Genomic DNA, 15,994 nt, shown 5'->3' on the forward strand with positions numbered 1-15,994 from the left:
TTATGCATACTTTTTATGAATGCATTAGACAAAATTACATTTAACTAACATTTTTTCCATGGTATTCGCACAAAGATGTAGCAGGTAACACATTTTCATCTTCTAAGGGTATATTTCTTTCCTTTATGCAAGGCACAGTAGTGCTCTGTTCAAGCAACTCTTCCACTGCTTTCCGGTAATCTTGCAAAAGCACATCCACGTTCTGTTTGCAAAACACTTAGCTCGTAACCTCAAACAAAAACAATGGGTTTGCAGTTACACACTAACCGCAAAACAAGTTTGCCGGTTTTGTGTACTTAGCATATTTCCCCTTTAGCAGTGGAGCATTTACCTACCTGATAAAACATAATGCTTTGGTGTAAAAACAACACTGACCTGCAATTGATCACAGATATCCACATCTGAACTAGGCTCAATGACATCTACTTGGCTATCAATTTCCAGCAGTTGTTGCCTAATATTTTCCAGCCTTTCATGGACGCGCTCACATGCTTCATCAAACTTAAAAACAAAGAAAGGTATAAATGTGATAAAGTTATAAATGATCGGATTTGCTACGTTTTATGGGAAATGGAAACTGTGGTAGCACAACATGCGCTGCCAATGGTTTGGTAATCTACCTATATTAGTATTGCTTCTCTAGAAAGGTCATGGTACTGAGTATATTTTGTAGCTATTTGCACATGAATAACATCATCTCGCAGATATACCTCTTCCTGTTTTGACAAGTCATCGCCATGATGCTGTAGACAAGATGATATAGTTTGAAGGAAACTAAGCTGGTTGGTCAAGGCAGTTGTATAACTTTGCACCACATTAAATGCTGGATGTTCTTTCAAGCCTTCTCCTTTCTTCAAAGTGGCAGCAACAGATGGTTCTCTGTCCTTGAGGTCTTTGTCAAATACCTGCAAAAACCAAAAAACAATTAATTATTATTATTAGACAACATAGGAAGCAAATTTGTTTGTTATGAATAGCTTTAAATTATTGGACACGTTGATTAAACATGAACGCAGAAGAATTGTAGGGACAACATATGCCTAACGTCACACGAATTTATAATGTAAATAAATTGACACTGCCCTAAAGACCAAACTAGGAAAACAGACAGTGTTTGCTCAAATAAACCTATACATTGTGGTTTAGAAAAAAATTTCACAATCACCTCAGCCTCATCATTAAAAGTTGGTTGCTGACACAGGGCAATATTTTTTGATAGTGCCATGTCTTCCCTTTGCTGCATCCATATCAGGTGGTCTGTAGCTTCACTCACAAAGGAATACAATTCATTGAAGTGTTTAGAACGATCAGACACTGATTTCTGTGAAAGTGACTTGTTGTAAATAAACTTAAAAAATTTACAATTTGAAAGTATGCTTAGGTGGATATGGGTTTTAAACAAACGTGTACACACAGCTATAAATAGGCAAATAGACCTATACCCTTTCTACCTTTAGTAATGCATATTTCTTCTCCAACACAGAAAGAAGGCTGCAGTATGTTTCAAATTCTGGTGAAGCGGGATCGATTTTGCTCTATAAAAATCACCGTTCCCATTAATATGTTTTAAACACAGATGGTAACAATAAAGTCTGTGCAAAAATGGTACGGATATTCACAAATGTTTTACAAGCTTTTAATACAAATATGTAATTTGAATGGGTATGTATTTGCAAAGAGGGTCGGGTTTACTTTACTAGTTTACTTTCCAACAATTGATATAATACAATATTTTATTGCATAGCACTAACGGATAAAGTTAAACGACAAAAAATGCACAATAACTTTACGATTTAATTGGCATGCTGAAATACATATAGTATAAAAATAGGTTGAGTGTATACCTTGTTTTCATTCCGACATTTATCCACGGCAGTGTCAAAATTATTCACTTCATGTGACACACTAGCAAACTCTTTCTGTTGGTTCCTAATACCGGGAAGGTCGTTTCCAAAAGCAAACAATTCAACGGAGTTCTATTGAGTAATTAAACAATCATGACAGGCTTTATTGTGCGGTCTACTATCTTTAGAAAGTGATCTTGAGCTTTCCTTTATGATACTGACATACCAACAGCAACATAAGCAATAATTTAATTAATTTTCAGTATGTGTACAAAGTACCTTGTCATAAGTCAATATGCAGAATAAAAAATTAATAAACAAAGAGTATTATTACTTAAAAGTGACTCAAATGCTTAAATTTGAAGCTGAATGTGACTGATGTTCAATCATACCTGATGTTCATTGACCCATTGTATACAGTACTGCAAGTACTTGTACTGATCGGAATCTAAAAACTTTCTCTGTTTGGCAAGCTGCCGTGTAAGATTGTATTCAGATTTAAGGTCATCACATTTCTCTTGCAGAGCCTCAAGTCTGTACAAGTTTGATTAGAGTCTTAATTACATCAGAACATAATAAAGTATTCCAAGCACAAATTAAACAAAAAGACATGGTTAATCATATGCTCATTGTAAAAAGATGATAATTCAATTCGTTACAAAGCCTATCAAAGGAAATAAAGTAACAAAGAGAATTACAGTGTATCAGCAGACACAGCACACCTAGCTCAGTTAAAACACCACAAAAATGTTAATCCTACTCGAATGTTTGCTTTGGGTTGATACATTGCCAAAAGCAAAGAGAAGTGTAACACAGGCCTAAATTGGTAGAATTAATTAATCACGTACGTCTTCTCTAGAGTATCGACCTTGGGATAATTTTTATCTTTCAGAATTTGTGCATCAGCTCGGGCATTTTCCAATATTGCATCGCACGTAGCAAGATTAGTCTCAACATTTCTGGGCAATGAAGAACTTTCATCCCCGTCACGAATCTGTGATAAAAAATAATCAATTTAGCAATTGCGATTGCTTTAAAAATGCTTCATGTAAGAGATTAAAATTTATGACAAGTACATACCTCTGCGGTTATTATTTACTACAACCCTGACAGATTAATTCACAGTTGACAAGCAACAAAGCATTTTTATATTTGCTGCTTGTACTCATGTGGTATGAGTGGGATAAAAATTGGCCAATACAAATATGCAGTTGCTTGGTTCAATTGATTGCTTTGGGGGCGTAGCAAGTTAATATCTCAAACGAGGCGGTTGTTTAAACAATAGGATACTCACACACCATTTGGCGCATGTACTGCACTGTACTGTATAATTGCACATTGAACACTTACTTGTTTGATGCCAATTACGGCCAATTCCAAATTCTTTCTGCACTCGGATGTGGCAACATTGATTTTCACCAAAAGCTCATTAAAGAAACGCAACCTTGTTTCAAAATATTTAGACAAACATGTCATATTTTCTCTAGTTCAAATATTAACAACGTCAGTGCAAAAATATGTCAATTATTAAGCTTGCAAGCAAACTGAGCATGTAATCTTATCACTAAACGTTATTCATCCAGTAAGCATTAAAGGTCATGAGAGTTCACCTCACCTTCTTCAATGTGATACAAAGATATCAAAAAACCTCATGAATGGGACAAAAGCTTACAAATTATTTCTAGTGGCAATATACAACGTTCTTTGCAAAAACAGCTGCAAAAAATACGGTTAAATAAGTAAGTTAAATAAGTACTTTTCATATTTCTCATCGATCCAGACTTCTCGATCTGAAATAGCATCCAATAAAGTTGTCCAAGCAACAACAACAGTGCCAGGCTCATGGCCAGGAGGCGGCTCATATTTCTTGCGAGAATCTTCACTTAATTCTTCAATGTGCTGATATTTTGGATGAATTGATTTCAAATCAGCCTAGAATGAGTTAGTTACAACAACAGCTGTTTAAAATGTTTTTGTTTAATCACTAAGAAATCAATTAACAAATGCTTTTCACACTTTTACGAATAAATTTGAATACAATGTACGTTTGTAATGGTAAGTTATAAATGTAACTATGCAACTAGTTAACAATATAACTATACATTTAATCAGTTTAATTATCTATATTTTGTACCCTTATGACTCACGAGTACTTAATGTGAATATATTTAAATAGCACTGAATAACAATAAATGTGGTACTTGTGAAGTTCGGCTACTACAGCAAGCATTCACACTAAACCTTTATCTAAACTTTTAAGTTAGGACACTTTTAATAGATTGATGTCAAATTAATGAACTGTTTTGCAAAAAAAGAACAAAAAACAAAGAAAACATCAATACTTCTTTTTGTTGAACATCCTCAGTTTTGAATCTTTCTAGTTCATCTTTTAAGCGGGTAATCTCAGGAATGCTCTCACTTGCATCGATGTCTTTCCTGTTCCGCATTATACGTATTTGTTCTTGAATCCACTGGGTCAATGTTACCAGCAACAAATGATACTCTTCCCATGCAAATAACCATTCCTGCAAACATAACATGCTGTTACTTGGTTTTATGTCAACTACTGGTAAGCCAACATGTAATTCTCACACATGCATCAATGCAGAAATAAAATATGAAGATTAACTACAATAAGAGTCATGTATAAGTGGGCATAGCAGCTTTGCTTTTAAGAAACAAAAAAGTTGTTCCAAAAAAATTTAAATAGAATAAAATATGTAATGAGAGATCAAAATCACATCAAAACAATCCAGACAGTATTAGATTTAGATTAGAACATTCCACACAACAATCACTGTGTACAATAAGAGATCACGACTATTGTTGATAAATAACAATAAAACTGTTGGATACACCTACTTCTTCTGTCACTTTGCTAGGCAGAGGTGGAACTTGAGGGAATGTATCATAGAGTGATGAAACGTATGTGATGATAGATCGTTCATCTGGGTGATCCACATCAACATCTTAAATGTAAACAAATGTTTGGCATAACCTTGGTGAACAATATTCATTTTACACACAAGCAAAACTTGCTGCAAGCAAGTCTGTATATTATGCTTCAAAATTGTTTCACCCGTTTGTCCCAACAGTTAAGTCAAACAAAGACTATGAAAGATTTTATACTACAATTGTTACAATAAAAATTATGACCTAAAGCTATGAAAACAGTTACCACCATATAAACCAGTGGAGTAAACCCATTTCTGAAAACAGTTAAGTGAAATAATGTAAAATATTTTAAATGTAAAATGTTTTATAATTTATGGTTGCACAAAGACTTTCCACCAAAAAGTTAGACAATAAAAGCTTGACTATAAAACATTAAGTGCATAACCACAAACTAACTGTACATTATAGCTTGCAGTTTAAATAAACATACAAATGCAACATTAACCTTCAGAATCAAGCAATCGTGTTACGCCAAATTCTTTCTCTGCAATATGGAAGGCTTGATCCAAATTTGATACATTATTGTTATTGTCCATTACTTGATTCATATCGATCAGTTCAGGTCTGATAAAAGGTTCAACAACTAAGATAAATCACAATACGTGTTTTTATAATGTTTAACGAAATTATTGTATGCTTTATGCAATGGTTATTTTAATAATGTTATTTTGATGTGATGTTATTGAAGTGTTTACAACATAAAATTTGAATATCATTTTAACAAGTAAATGGAATAATAGCAGTGTTGTCAGTGACTTTGTTGGCTTACCAGAGTTATTACTATCAGTAAGTTATTATGATAGAACGACACTATTACTTATTACTATGTAACTTAGTAATATCTATTAGCAAAAGCCAAATATAAAAATTGTCCAGTAATGACCCATTATTCATGACACTTTAAAACCAACATCAACCATTACCAACACTAAGCTATTATTTACAGCTCAAAAACTACAACAGCACTCTCCAAACTATTTATTTAGAACCTTTAAGTTAACAAGTTTTCACAATGGCTGTGAATTAAACCAGGTTCCTATAAAGTATTGATTACACAAAACTTTGGTTTTCTTTTTGAGCAATGAAGTGTAACCAAACAACTCTAAGAAATCAAAATGTAGGGATTGCCCAGCATACATCATTTTTCAATTATCGTGAAGTTTCGAAGTTCTTTGACCAATTTACCTGTTTCTGTGAATGATTACATTAAAAGCTTTGCCATCTTGCCAGGAGGAGCTGAAGTTGGTCACTCGTATTCCATCATAACCCTCCATATTACGTTGTGCCCATAGCAACAATGCCTGCCGTGCTGATAAGTCCTCTCCACCGTCAAGATTAATATCTTCAACCTAAAAATTAATCCATTTTCTAGTCCTATGCCAATAAACAGTATAATTGTGTTATGTCGAATGCATAAAGCTTTCTTGCTGCAACAACGTGACAGACGAACATGTTTGTTTTGTAGAATAACACCAAGGATTAATACAATTAAACTTGCCCTTCTTAGTCGCAAGTAGTGACCTTAATCTTCAGTTTATATTTCAGTGCTAATTTGCCTGAATGGGCTGTGATAACATACCAGCCTTGAAATTTTAATTTAAAAGTATTTTTCATTTGCACTGAAAGAGTATGTTTAGCAGCTATACTATGACAATCAGGTCACCATGGGTATAGATATAACGCAGTACCAAAAATGAAGACGAGGTTATAGCCATTTTGTACAAGTATATTAATCAGGAAGTCATAGGAACAATAAGTAGTACGATGATGGTCTCTGAGGGAAACTTAACTTGTTAATTGCATTGCTGAAGTGTTTACTAATGAGTGATGTGAAAACACTTACATGGACAGCTACTTACGTAATAACCACAAACCACTTAACAATGCAGACCAGAAATCAGACAGGATCGGTCAACAATGGCAAGACATAATAATGATGATTGACACAAGCGTATGTTTTAAAATGGATTGTATTTCGTGAGTGTTAAAAGCAGCCTATCCAGTAGCATTTTAAAATACAAAATCAGCAGCAGATGTAAATATAAATAAACATAAATAGTTAAAGCAACATATTGAAGACAGGTATTTGAATATTTGACATACCCAATGTATGAAGAACATCTCCGAAGGCAAAAATATTAATTTATAAGTTCAAAAACGATTCACCACAGGTCTTAAACTAAGCTTAAGTTAAAAACTCTAGTCCAACATACAGATTCCATATACACGTATACAAGTATTAATGCGAGTAACTCAATACTTACTTGGAAGTGTAATATGATTGTCCAGATAAGCCCAAGGGTAAGTTTGGGGTTTCCGTCTGTGATATCATCGTTTCTAATGTTCACCAAACGAAGCTGCAATACACATATGCCAGCATTAAAACACTTTGTTATCACTTATCAACAGACAAATATATTTAATCATACATACATACAAAGGAAACTAAAAGCTGTTTGTACACCATATTAAGTTTCCTATTAAGCTGTTGAACTACAATATTTAGCCTCAAGATAGTCAATACACCGAGTTGATATGTATCATAACCACTTAGCCAAATAAAACACCATACCTTTCTTTGCTTCAAAAAGTCAAGAGCTATTTGAACATTCTGCAACCGATGGAAACGCATTCTACCCTTTTCACGAGGCTGAATAAAATTTACTGAAAATTATTCATTGCAATATAAATTTACAAAATTAGAAAATTAATTAAAAATTTGTTTAATAAAAATGCAACTAATATGATTTTAATAAAAATGATTTCTGTCAAACCAAATAAATGGTGATACCTTAACTATATTATTAGCAATATCCTATAAAAGTTCTGAATTTTATTCCTACTTGAAATCGTGTAGTTGTGCAGAGTATTTAAGTCATGCATTAAGACAACAGGCATGTGTTTTTAGATGGACAACAGCAAAACACATCTGGCCAAACATGACAAGGCAAACATGACTAATTCTAACAAATGTTAATGCTAGTTTTATCATCATATTTATTGTTTGCTGTTCTCTAATACACTTCATAATACTTATTAATTATTTTCTCGCTCAACAGCTTTACACATGATAATAATTAGACATGCTAAAACTTATAATTAAGTTGGCAGCACTTGCAAAATAATGTGGTATCTTTAAGATGGTGTTTAAGTGGCCTTTGGAAAGGAGACTTTAAACTCAAAGTATACTGTAAAATAAAAAGCCTGTGGGAGTGGCAATGATTTCATACAAAAATAGTTACAAAGCTAACAACATACCGTACAAACACTAAGAATGCAGAAATGACAGAGAGTTTTGACCTATGCTTAGAATGAAATATAAAAGCAAAGTGAAAGCAAAATTCCGTGGTGTCAGTGAATATTTATGGTATCGTATCGTACACATTTGTGATTTTTGTGATGCCGAAAGTAAGTGAGCGATGCCTAACTGGGTGAAACCTATCAACAGTATTTTCATGCACTTTCTCAAACCTACCAAAGATTGTCTCAAACTTGTTATCAAAAATTAAAGTTTGCAATAGTTAAAAGGCGATTATGAGTGCAAAAAATAGTCAAGAGATTATATAACTGAATGCCTTACCAATCGCATGTGAGCTATGTAGTTTCCTTCTCGAGGCTTGAAAGAAAAAGGTAGAAAATAAAGAACAAACATGACAGGAATTAGTTATTTGCAGACACTCACCCAACAACCAACCCAAACATTTTTTACAAAAATGACTTTAATAAAAATACAAAACGAAGTGCATGGAAGAATTCATGCATTATACAAACAACAAAGCTATCTTCTGTAAGCTTCGAACACAAGTAAATACCAAGAAAGCAAACCACACCATTTTCGTCAATCAGCATACATTACATACTTCAAGGGACCAAAATTGTTATCTAACCAAGTTTTTTTGAATAATAATACATGAGGCAACTTTATAAAGCAAAAGTAAACATTGTTGACATTGCTGTTTTAAACTTCAATTACCGTTAGAATATATGGTTCATGATATCCAAGTTACATTTTAAATAATGAAGTGAACAGTAATTATCACAGCATTATTGGATGTAAATCAGCCACAAGTTGTTAACTAAGCTTCAGGTATTTTTGATCAATACACTAATAGCAATACATCATTGAACATGGTTCACCATTAGACATAGCAGTACATGATCGAAACAAAACTTTAAGAGGCACGCAAGCACAGTACTTAAAAATTAGACCCTGAGAGTTTCAAAAAGACACCACAGGCATTCTTCCACTCCTTTTAACACATCAAAAGAACAGGTCAAGCGTACAAAGGCAAAATTGCTACCCACCATTTACTTGGGTGGGCACAAAAGACGGATTTAGAAGCAAAATATCTAACGTACTGTTACTTCATTACTGGCGTCTTAACCTTAACTTTCGCATTGATACTCATCAACCCAGAAACATTCTTAAACCATTCATACTTGGCTTGCTAAAGGCCATATTGAAATATGAAATGTGCATGTAATGATGTCCTAGTTAAACTGACCATAATTAGAACTGGCAAAAAGTTGTTAATAGTGCAAATGTTGAACCGATTCCGCATGAGCATGGTCAAAACTCCATTAGCATGAACACCAAAATAAAGCTGTTCCACAAGTTTAAGGGAAATAGAAGGGAAGAAGGGTAGAAGTAAAATGCAAATACACGTGTTTAATCTATTGCAATTCAAATTATAAATAATGTCTTAAAATAAGCAGCACATACTTCCTTGATATATATACATCAATAACTTTTTTGTTGATGTGCCGGTATTGGCTGTAATAATTGGGTAATTTTTGGGTTTTGAAGAATACAGTAGTACCAGAAAACAAGGCCGGTAGCAGTAAAACTGATTGAACAAACTAGGACTTTGTACAATGTTGAGAAAAAATAATCATAATTGTGTACGTACAAAAACTAGTTACTTGGATTGTTAAGTACCACATTTTTTAAAGACTGTCGCTATCTTACTGAAAACGGTTTGCCAAAAATTGATTTTTACCATAGCATAACCAGATAAAATGAAATGCTTTGATACCTTTTTCTTAAAACAAAAAACCAATTGATATTAAACCTGCGGTAACTGAACTAACAATCTCAGAGTTTTATGGTTTTCTAACAATCGTACCAGGCTTAAACAACCATAAAAAAGTAGGTTTAAAACAGCAAAATTTCTGGTAACCAACGACCAAAAGATATCTGTATATATGGATATATATTGTACAAGTTCAACAAAAGTTGCATCTTTTTCTGGTTATGCAAATGGGCTACCAAAGTTAAAATTCCAAAGATGGTTTATGGGGACTGAAGCAATAAAGCAGAACCTACCTATATGGAAAACAGGGACCAAATGCCTATTTTTTGAAGTTGAATAGCTTTAAAGGTTTCGCAAACTTGCAGTTTACAGTAATCATATTCCCATGAAAATAACGTCACTATTTTTAATAGTATGGAATTACGGTATACTATCTCTTTTTGACAAAATGTGATGTAATATATTGATAGTAAGTATGATAGTAAGCTTTTTGAAAGTTGACCGTGCAACATAAATTCATGAAATGATGAAATTAATGAATGTAAGGAAAATCAATGACTGGTTTCAAGGCCAACAGTGACTGAAAGCAGCATTTTCGTTAACAAACCAGGTCTAGTGCAGAAGTGCACAACCAGATGACGTCACAATTTGAGTAGCTGGGATCTAGTATGCAAAGGCATCCTGTGGTTGTGCACTTCTTCACTAGACCCAACAAAACTATCTAAAATACCAATCCTCACCAGGGAAATGCCTGACAATGCTTCGAGCAATGCAATAAGATTGTGTCCATCTCGTAGATCTTCATATAAATTATCCACAGAGCGATTTATCTGAAAAACATAATTTTAAATCATCAGTTTTTAAGTCTTTCTTGTGTAAGGTTGCAGTAAAGAACTACAAGGCTTTGAGTGATAAATAAGGCGTACTTTTGCTAAATATTTATTGATCCATTTAGTAAACGTCTTTTTCTGAACTTCATCTCTGGCATCTGTAAGTACAAGAACAGAAATTTATAGCATAAAAAGGTCAATAACTTTATCCAAGTCGGATAAAAAGTGTTGCAAAAATTCTTTTAAATCATTTACACAACATGCACTCAACCTCTTGCAACACCGATTTTCCCTTCAATCGTGTCATTTAACGAAAACTCCGATCCAGATGATGCCATCATATATAAATTAAACAACAAAGATAGCCTACTTTAGACTATTGCTAGCATGTTATACAAAGAACCTCAAATGGACACGACCAACTGTTTTGGTTTGACCTGTAAAGCATTAACCTATTGACTAAAAGTAATGCACCATTACTAAACGCCATGCTTAACACGAGACGGCAGAATATGTTTGTATTGTAAACAAATGCCTTGATCAACAGATCATATGAGTTACATCATAAAGGCACTCTACTTTTGTAAATACAGTAGCATTAATGCTTAAATCGTTTCAAGCTGCTGCATCGTTTTATTTTGATTCCTGATCCTATTAAATTGTTCCAGTAATTTTACACTTAATCGCCAAATGCTTTTCCAGCTATTACTCCTCTGTAGTGAGCCTCGCTAATGAATCGGCGAGACAAACGTCACAATTGCAAACATTGTGAACGAAAAAAGAACAGTGTTTACGTTGTGACGTACCTCTCTTTCGCGTAGGCAATGAAGCGTGTAGTAGCCGGTGCAACTACAGAACACGTGACAAAGCCAATAATCGAATCTGAATGACAAAGATAGCGTGGTTTCAACTTTCAACTCAATACTCAGTACAAGGCGCAAGAATGTTTAACGCTAAAAACCACTTATTGCTAATAAAACACGCTATTGTTGTATTTTCCCATTATCACTATGATGTGTATGGGATATAAAGGTTACAGCATCGTAATTTTCGTTTCGCACAGTTAATGGCGAAAAATAAACGATGCCATACGATAAGATTATATGCGATGATTGCTCAGTAAATTAAATACAGTACTACGAATAATACTGAAAACGTTTTTGTTCATTCAATGCTGTTAATCTGAATTGGTTGCTTTTAAATCGGAAGTTAAAACAGTTTATAGCTTTCCAAATTTCCTTAACTCAGGGCTTTACATGAGATATTCATGAAAGAGAATATCATTTATGCCATTAAAAATTGCAACGGTCTTCAATGTTAAGCGCAGTTGCAGCGTAGAAATCAATTGATGATTCTTAGTCGTAGTGAAAAACCTGTATGCGCATATTAGGCTATAGTAATTGTCAATAAAATGAAATCAAATACACTTAGTTTTTATAGATATTGCCCCGTGCAGTGCCACCTGTTTTTTAAGATTTCTTTGCAGCTAATCAATTACGTAGGTTTGGGATGCGTGTTTTTCGTGTTTGCGTTTTCATAATGACGATCCGCGTCTCTGGATGCCTATTTTTGGAAAACCAAAAAACTCTTATATATTCGACTAACAATATATAAGAATGTTCTGTGTTTAAAACTAACGTTGTCATTTTAAAATGTGGTAATTTAAATGCAATAGGAATAAACTAATTTTATTTTGTTGAACATTTTGCGGTTAGTTTTATCTTAACTCAGCAAACTTTGATTAAAGAAAAACATTGTGTTTTAATAAAGTCAAAGAATCAGTAAAAACACTATTACTAGACTGTAATAATTGCGCCATAACCTAAAACGTTTTTATGACTGAGCCAGCTAAAAGCTTCCGCGATTTATTTTATAAAAGCAAATGGATGTAATGTTTTGGGTAAGTTGATTATGTCATTCGAAAAGTTATTTTCATCCATATACGTCAATATCTGTTATTCCTTCCGTTATTTATGGGGTTTAGACTATAAACACCTATTATTTCTCTCATTACGAAATAATCCTTTTCGACTAAAGTAATTTTTCAATACAAATAATCGATTTCCGTTGTCATTCAAACCTGGTTGCATTCGCGTTGTCAAGCTGCTTCGTTGTGGTAACTACGGATATCAACATACTCAATATATTTAGAGGCTGGTAGAACACATATGAACGTTTATTCTATTGCAAAGACCCAATACGGTCATGGAATTAACATCAGTCAAAGTGTGCCAGAAACTAAACTTCTTACTGTAATTCTACTTCGGGAAACTTCAGCTAACACAGACATTTACCAGAAAATACAAAGCTGTATTTTGTTTCAGGCTTTTGCGGTTTTGCTTAAAGGTTATCGATTATTTTGACATGCTGGGCATAGACACCCCGAGCGATAAGCATAAAATGAAGGGAAATAAGTTACTGTAGTCAAAAATACTGTATGGCTAGGTTAAAAAAGTTTAAGAAAAAGGTGGTTCGTATCACATTGTTCAGCAAAATATGTGGTGCAAGCGAAAAGAATGCATTGAACATTGTTTATCCTATCCAAGTTAGGTATGTCGTAAACGGTACACAATTTCAGGGACGACATAAGCGTTCAATAGCTATAGGCACATAGAGATAGGCGTTGTGTTACACTCACTCTTATTGCTTAGCATGTAGGTATCATAGGCTTCGATGGCTTCAATTTCTTCCTCTGTGAGACATCCGGGATCCCTTGCATGACTCATAATTTACACAAAAACAAATCGCCCGACCTGACACTTCAGAAAGAAATAAAATATAGAAAGGTTGCTTTGTCTGAACAGATTTCGATCTTGCACGCAAGATCTAATCAGAACAAAGCAATGCTAACCTCAACAATACCCTATACTCAAACTAGACTATAGTCATTCGCCAATAATTTTCACCACAGGTTCAAGAGCCAAGTATTCTACAATGTACGCGTCCACACACCATATGTTAGGCAAGCGTTCTGAAAGCCCATAGCGAAAATGACATCAAGCATCTAATGATATGTTTTCCGTTGACGACAGTTTTGATTGACAGAACGGCTGCAGTTTATTCGTTTGTGTCGAACCAAGGCGAGGGAATACCCAAAACCGAGATCACTGTGACCTTGCTTATCAATATCCGGAACTTGGTTTCTCACCATGATGCATAATACATGTTAACAAGATTAAAAACCAAGTAATACTGTAGGTGTAATCAGTAATGAAGTTATCTACATGTATTAATACAGTTCTCGTATGCGCCGCCATGCGATTCTGAAATGTTAAATCATTACATAATATCGATAGAAAAGGGTTAAATATTGTCCCAGATGAAACAAATGATTTAAAGTTTACAGTTATCAATTCTTCTTAATTTTTGAAAACTATGCTATGAACAAATAAGGAAAATACCAAAATCATGGCGTAATCAGGCAAAGTTATTTTCGCCTAAAGAAGTATATGGATCATCAATGACAGTGAATGCCACGAATTTGCACGAAACACGTAAATCGGTACAGGTGTTGGTTTTCCGAATCAAAATATCAAAAATGACGTGGAAGGAATTACAACGTCGTGGGTGGAAATTAGCGAGGAAAACAAATACAACTTCAAAGTCGAGTTGGCGCCATGTCAATACAACGCATTTGAAGAACCACGGTGCAGGCAAGCGGTCTAAATATAAATCTTACTAAGACATTTCAACAAGATATGTCGTTTCGACGATAAGCGGATCAAGGTTTCCTGAAACCTTTTGTAAGAGCCGGTTAGCCCAATTAAATTTTAAACGACAACAGAACAGCTTTCGTGATCAACTCGAAAGATTCTCCAAGAATTCATTGCCCCGAAATACCTCTTCGTAACCACGCAACCTATTATTGAAAGCTGTATTACATTGTTTACTGCATGACATGTAAAATATATATGGTGGTCGTTCAATTCAACCCAAGCACTATTTGACCCCCCAATGTTGGTTTTGTGTTTGTGTTATCAAATTTACCATCATTGGTAAGAAATAACGATCCTTTGTGAACTTTGAAAATCCACCTTCCAGAAAACAATTGAGTCAACAAATGAAACCGACAGCTCTAAATTCACGAATAGATGTAAAACATTACATTCTACGCCAGAAGCGGTGTCAGAAAACCACATCAAATGCTTCACAGCCGTTATCCGATCAACAAAGTGTGTACAGAAAGCAACGAAAATGCAAAGCTTAGGTAATACGTTGCAGAGTTTTGTGCGATATATTTTGTGTTCAAAATGTTCCAGCAGTTATCCGCCCAGTAAAATAAACGATATGATAAAGCGTTTCGAAAACAGCAGACAACTAAACATGTTGCTCAATAAAGCAGTACGACATTGCAGTAAGTCACTGTTATACCTGCAACGCGATGAATTGCACGTTCCGCCAAGTCCGAGGTTTGTTGGCTCTGGCTGTCACGTGATAAATTAGTCCGTGCCAGCTGTCTTACCGACTTCAAATTACCTGCGTAGGCCACGTCCTGAAAAAGAATACATTCGAATAAAGATTAGGATAAAGTTACGAGAAACTGGCGGCAAACGTTACGCCCCAAAATAATATGTTTCTAAAGTTTGAGAGTTTCAGGCTATATTGCAAACACACTGAGGTGTCCGTAAATAGGGCTATAACCGTGCAAATAACGTACTTGCTCAGTTATGTATTTGAACTATGTTTGAAGTAAAGGGAAAATAAGTTTCCGATTTTAATTTATACTCAGAAAGAGTGAGTTCAAAGTATAGTTTTGAACAAAAGCATTTGTAAGTTTGATACCTTCACCACCAACCATTCGGTACTAGCGCGGTAAATTACCTCTCTTGAAAGCACTTCAACAAATATTTAAACCCACTTGCCGCGTTAAAATACACAGCTTGACTGATAGTTTTTCATCAGAATCCGTGTTATTTAAACGTCACAATACGTACCTCGTCTTGTTCCGAAATCCACGAAGCGTTAATAGAGCCTCGGTTTAATTGTTGGCTCAAGAGCATTGGCTTTTCCGCATTGTTTTCCTCAGCAGGCTCAGATTGTTCCATTTTTAATTAGTGCTCAGTTCCTTTCCCACGAAGCCAGGTTTACCAAAAACAGGCTGCGTTAAGTTAAACTGGTAAAATCCACTTGCCTCTAGAAATGTGTGAGCAATGCATTATACCTGCAAGGTATAATGGTAGTTAGTTACGGTAAACACTTTTACATGCTTGACTTTGACGTAAAAGGTTGTTGTCTGATGCAATAGAGAATAAATAATAGTTATTAAAATAGAAGCAGTGTTTTTTACATTTACAACTATTCTTGCCTTGATGTGAATATATATGGAAATGTT

General features: G+C 34.4%; 1 protein-coding gene across 7 annotated transcripts in view; it reads right to left on the reverse strand.

Annotated features, from left to right (window-relative positions):
- LOC143448987 (microtubule-actin cross-linking factor 1-like) overlaps positions 1 to 15,765 on the reverse strand; it is a 56,494-nt gene extending 40,729 nt beyond the window's left edge. For 2 of the 7 annotated variants that reach the window (XM_076948984.1, XM_076948982.1), the window contains exons 1-21: positions 15,597 to 15,765; positions 15,034 to 15,154; positions 10,759 to 10,820; positions 10,573 to 10,662; positions 8,380 to 8,415; positions 7,372 to 7,449; positions 7,064 to 7,156; positions 5,985 to 6,148; positions 5,245 to 5,363; positions 4,707 to 4,813; positions 4,187 to 4,369; positions 3,601 to 3,776; positions 3,195 to 3,288; positions 2,693 to 2,838; positions 2,237 to 2,378; positions 1,845 to 1,976; positions 1,452 to 1,535; positions 1,166 to 1,321; positions 711 to 905; positions 376 to 501; positions 50 to 202 (exon numbers count right to left, since the gene is read on the reverse strand). In XM_076948984.1, coding sequence (XP_076805099.1) covers positions 50 to 202; positions 376 to 501; positions 711 to 905; positions 1,166 to 1,321; positions 1,452 to 1,535; positions 1,845 to 1,976; positions 2,237 to 2,378; positions 2,693 to 2,838; positions 3,195 to 3,288; positions 3,601 to 3,776; positions 4,187 to 4,369; positions 4,707 to 4,813; positions 5,245 to 5,363; positions 5,985 to 6,148; positions 7,064 to 7,156; positions 7,372 to 7,449; positions 8,380 to 8,415; positions 10,573 to 10,662; positions 10,759 to 10,820; positions 15,034 to 15,154; positions 15,597 to 15,707 — 2,568 coding nt within the window. In that variant the 5' untranslated portion in view covers positions 15,708 to 15,765. Of the gene's footprint in view, positions 1 to 49; positions 203 to 375; positions 502 to 710; positions 906 to 1,165; positions 1,322 to 1,451; positions 1,536 to 1,844; positions 1,977 to 2,236; positions 2,379 to 2,692; positions 2,839 to 3,194; positions 3,289 to 3,600; positions 3,777 to 4,186; positions 4,370 to 4,706; positions 4,814 to 5,244; positions 5,364 to 5,984; positions 6,149 to 7,063; positions 7,157 to 7,371; positions 7,450 to 8,379; positions 8,416 to 9,304; positions 9,399 to 10,572; positions 10,663 to 10,758; positions 10,821 to 10,933; positions 11,132 to 13,300; positions 13,428 to 15,033; positions 15,155 to 15,596 lie in introns of those variants that run through there. The other 5 variants (XM_076948989.1, XM_076948983.1, XM_076948985.1 and 2 more) reach the window with 5 other exon arrangements.
- Between the last annotated feature and the right edge of the window lie 229 nt (positions 15,766 to 15,994).

Source organism: Clavelina lepadiformis, chromosome 3 (assembly GCF_947623445.1).
Source record: "Clavelina lepadiformis chromosome 3, kaClaLepa1.1, whole genome shotgun sequence".
In the NCBI taxonomy this organism is placed as follows: Eukaryota; Metazoa; Chordata; class Ascidiacea; order Aplousobranchia; family Clavelinidae; genus Clavelina; species Clavelina lepadiformis.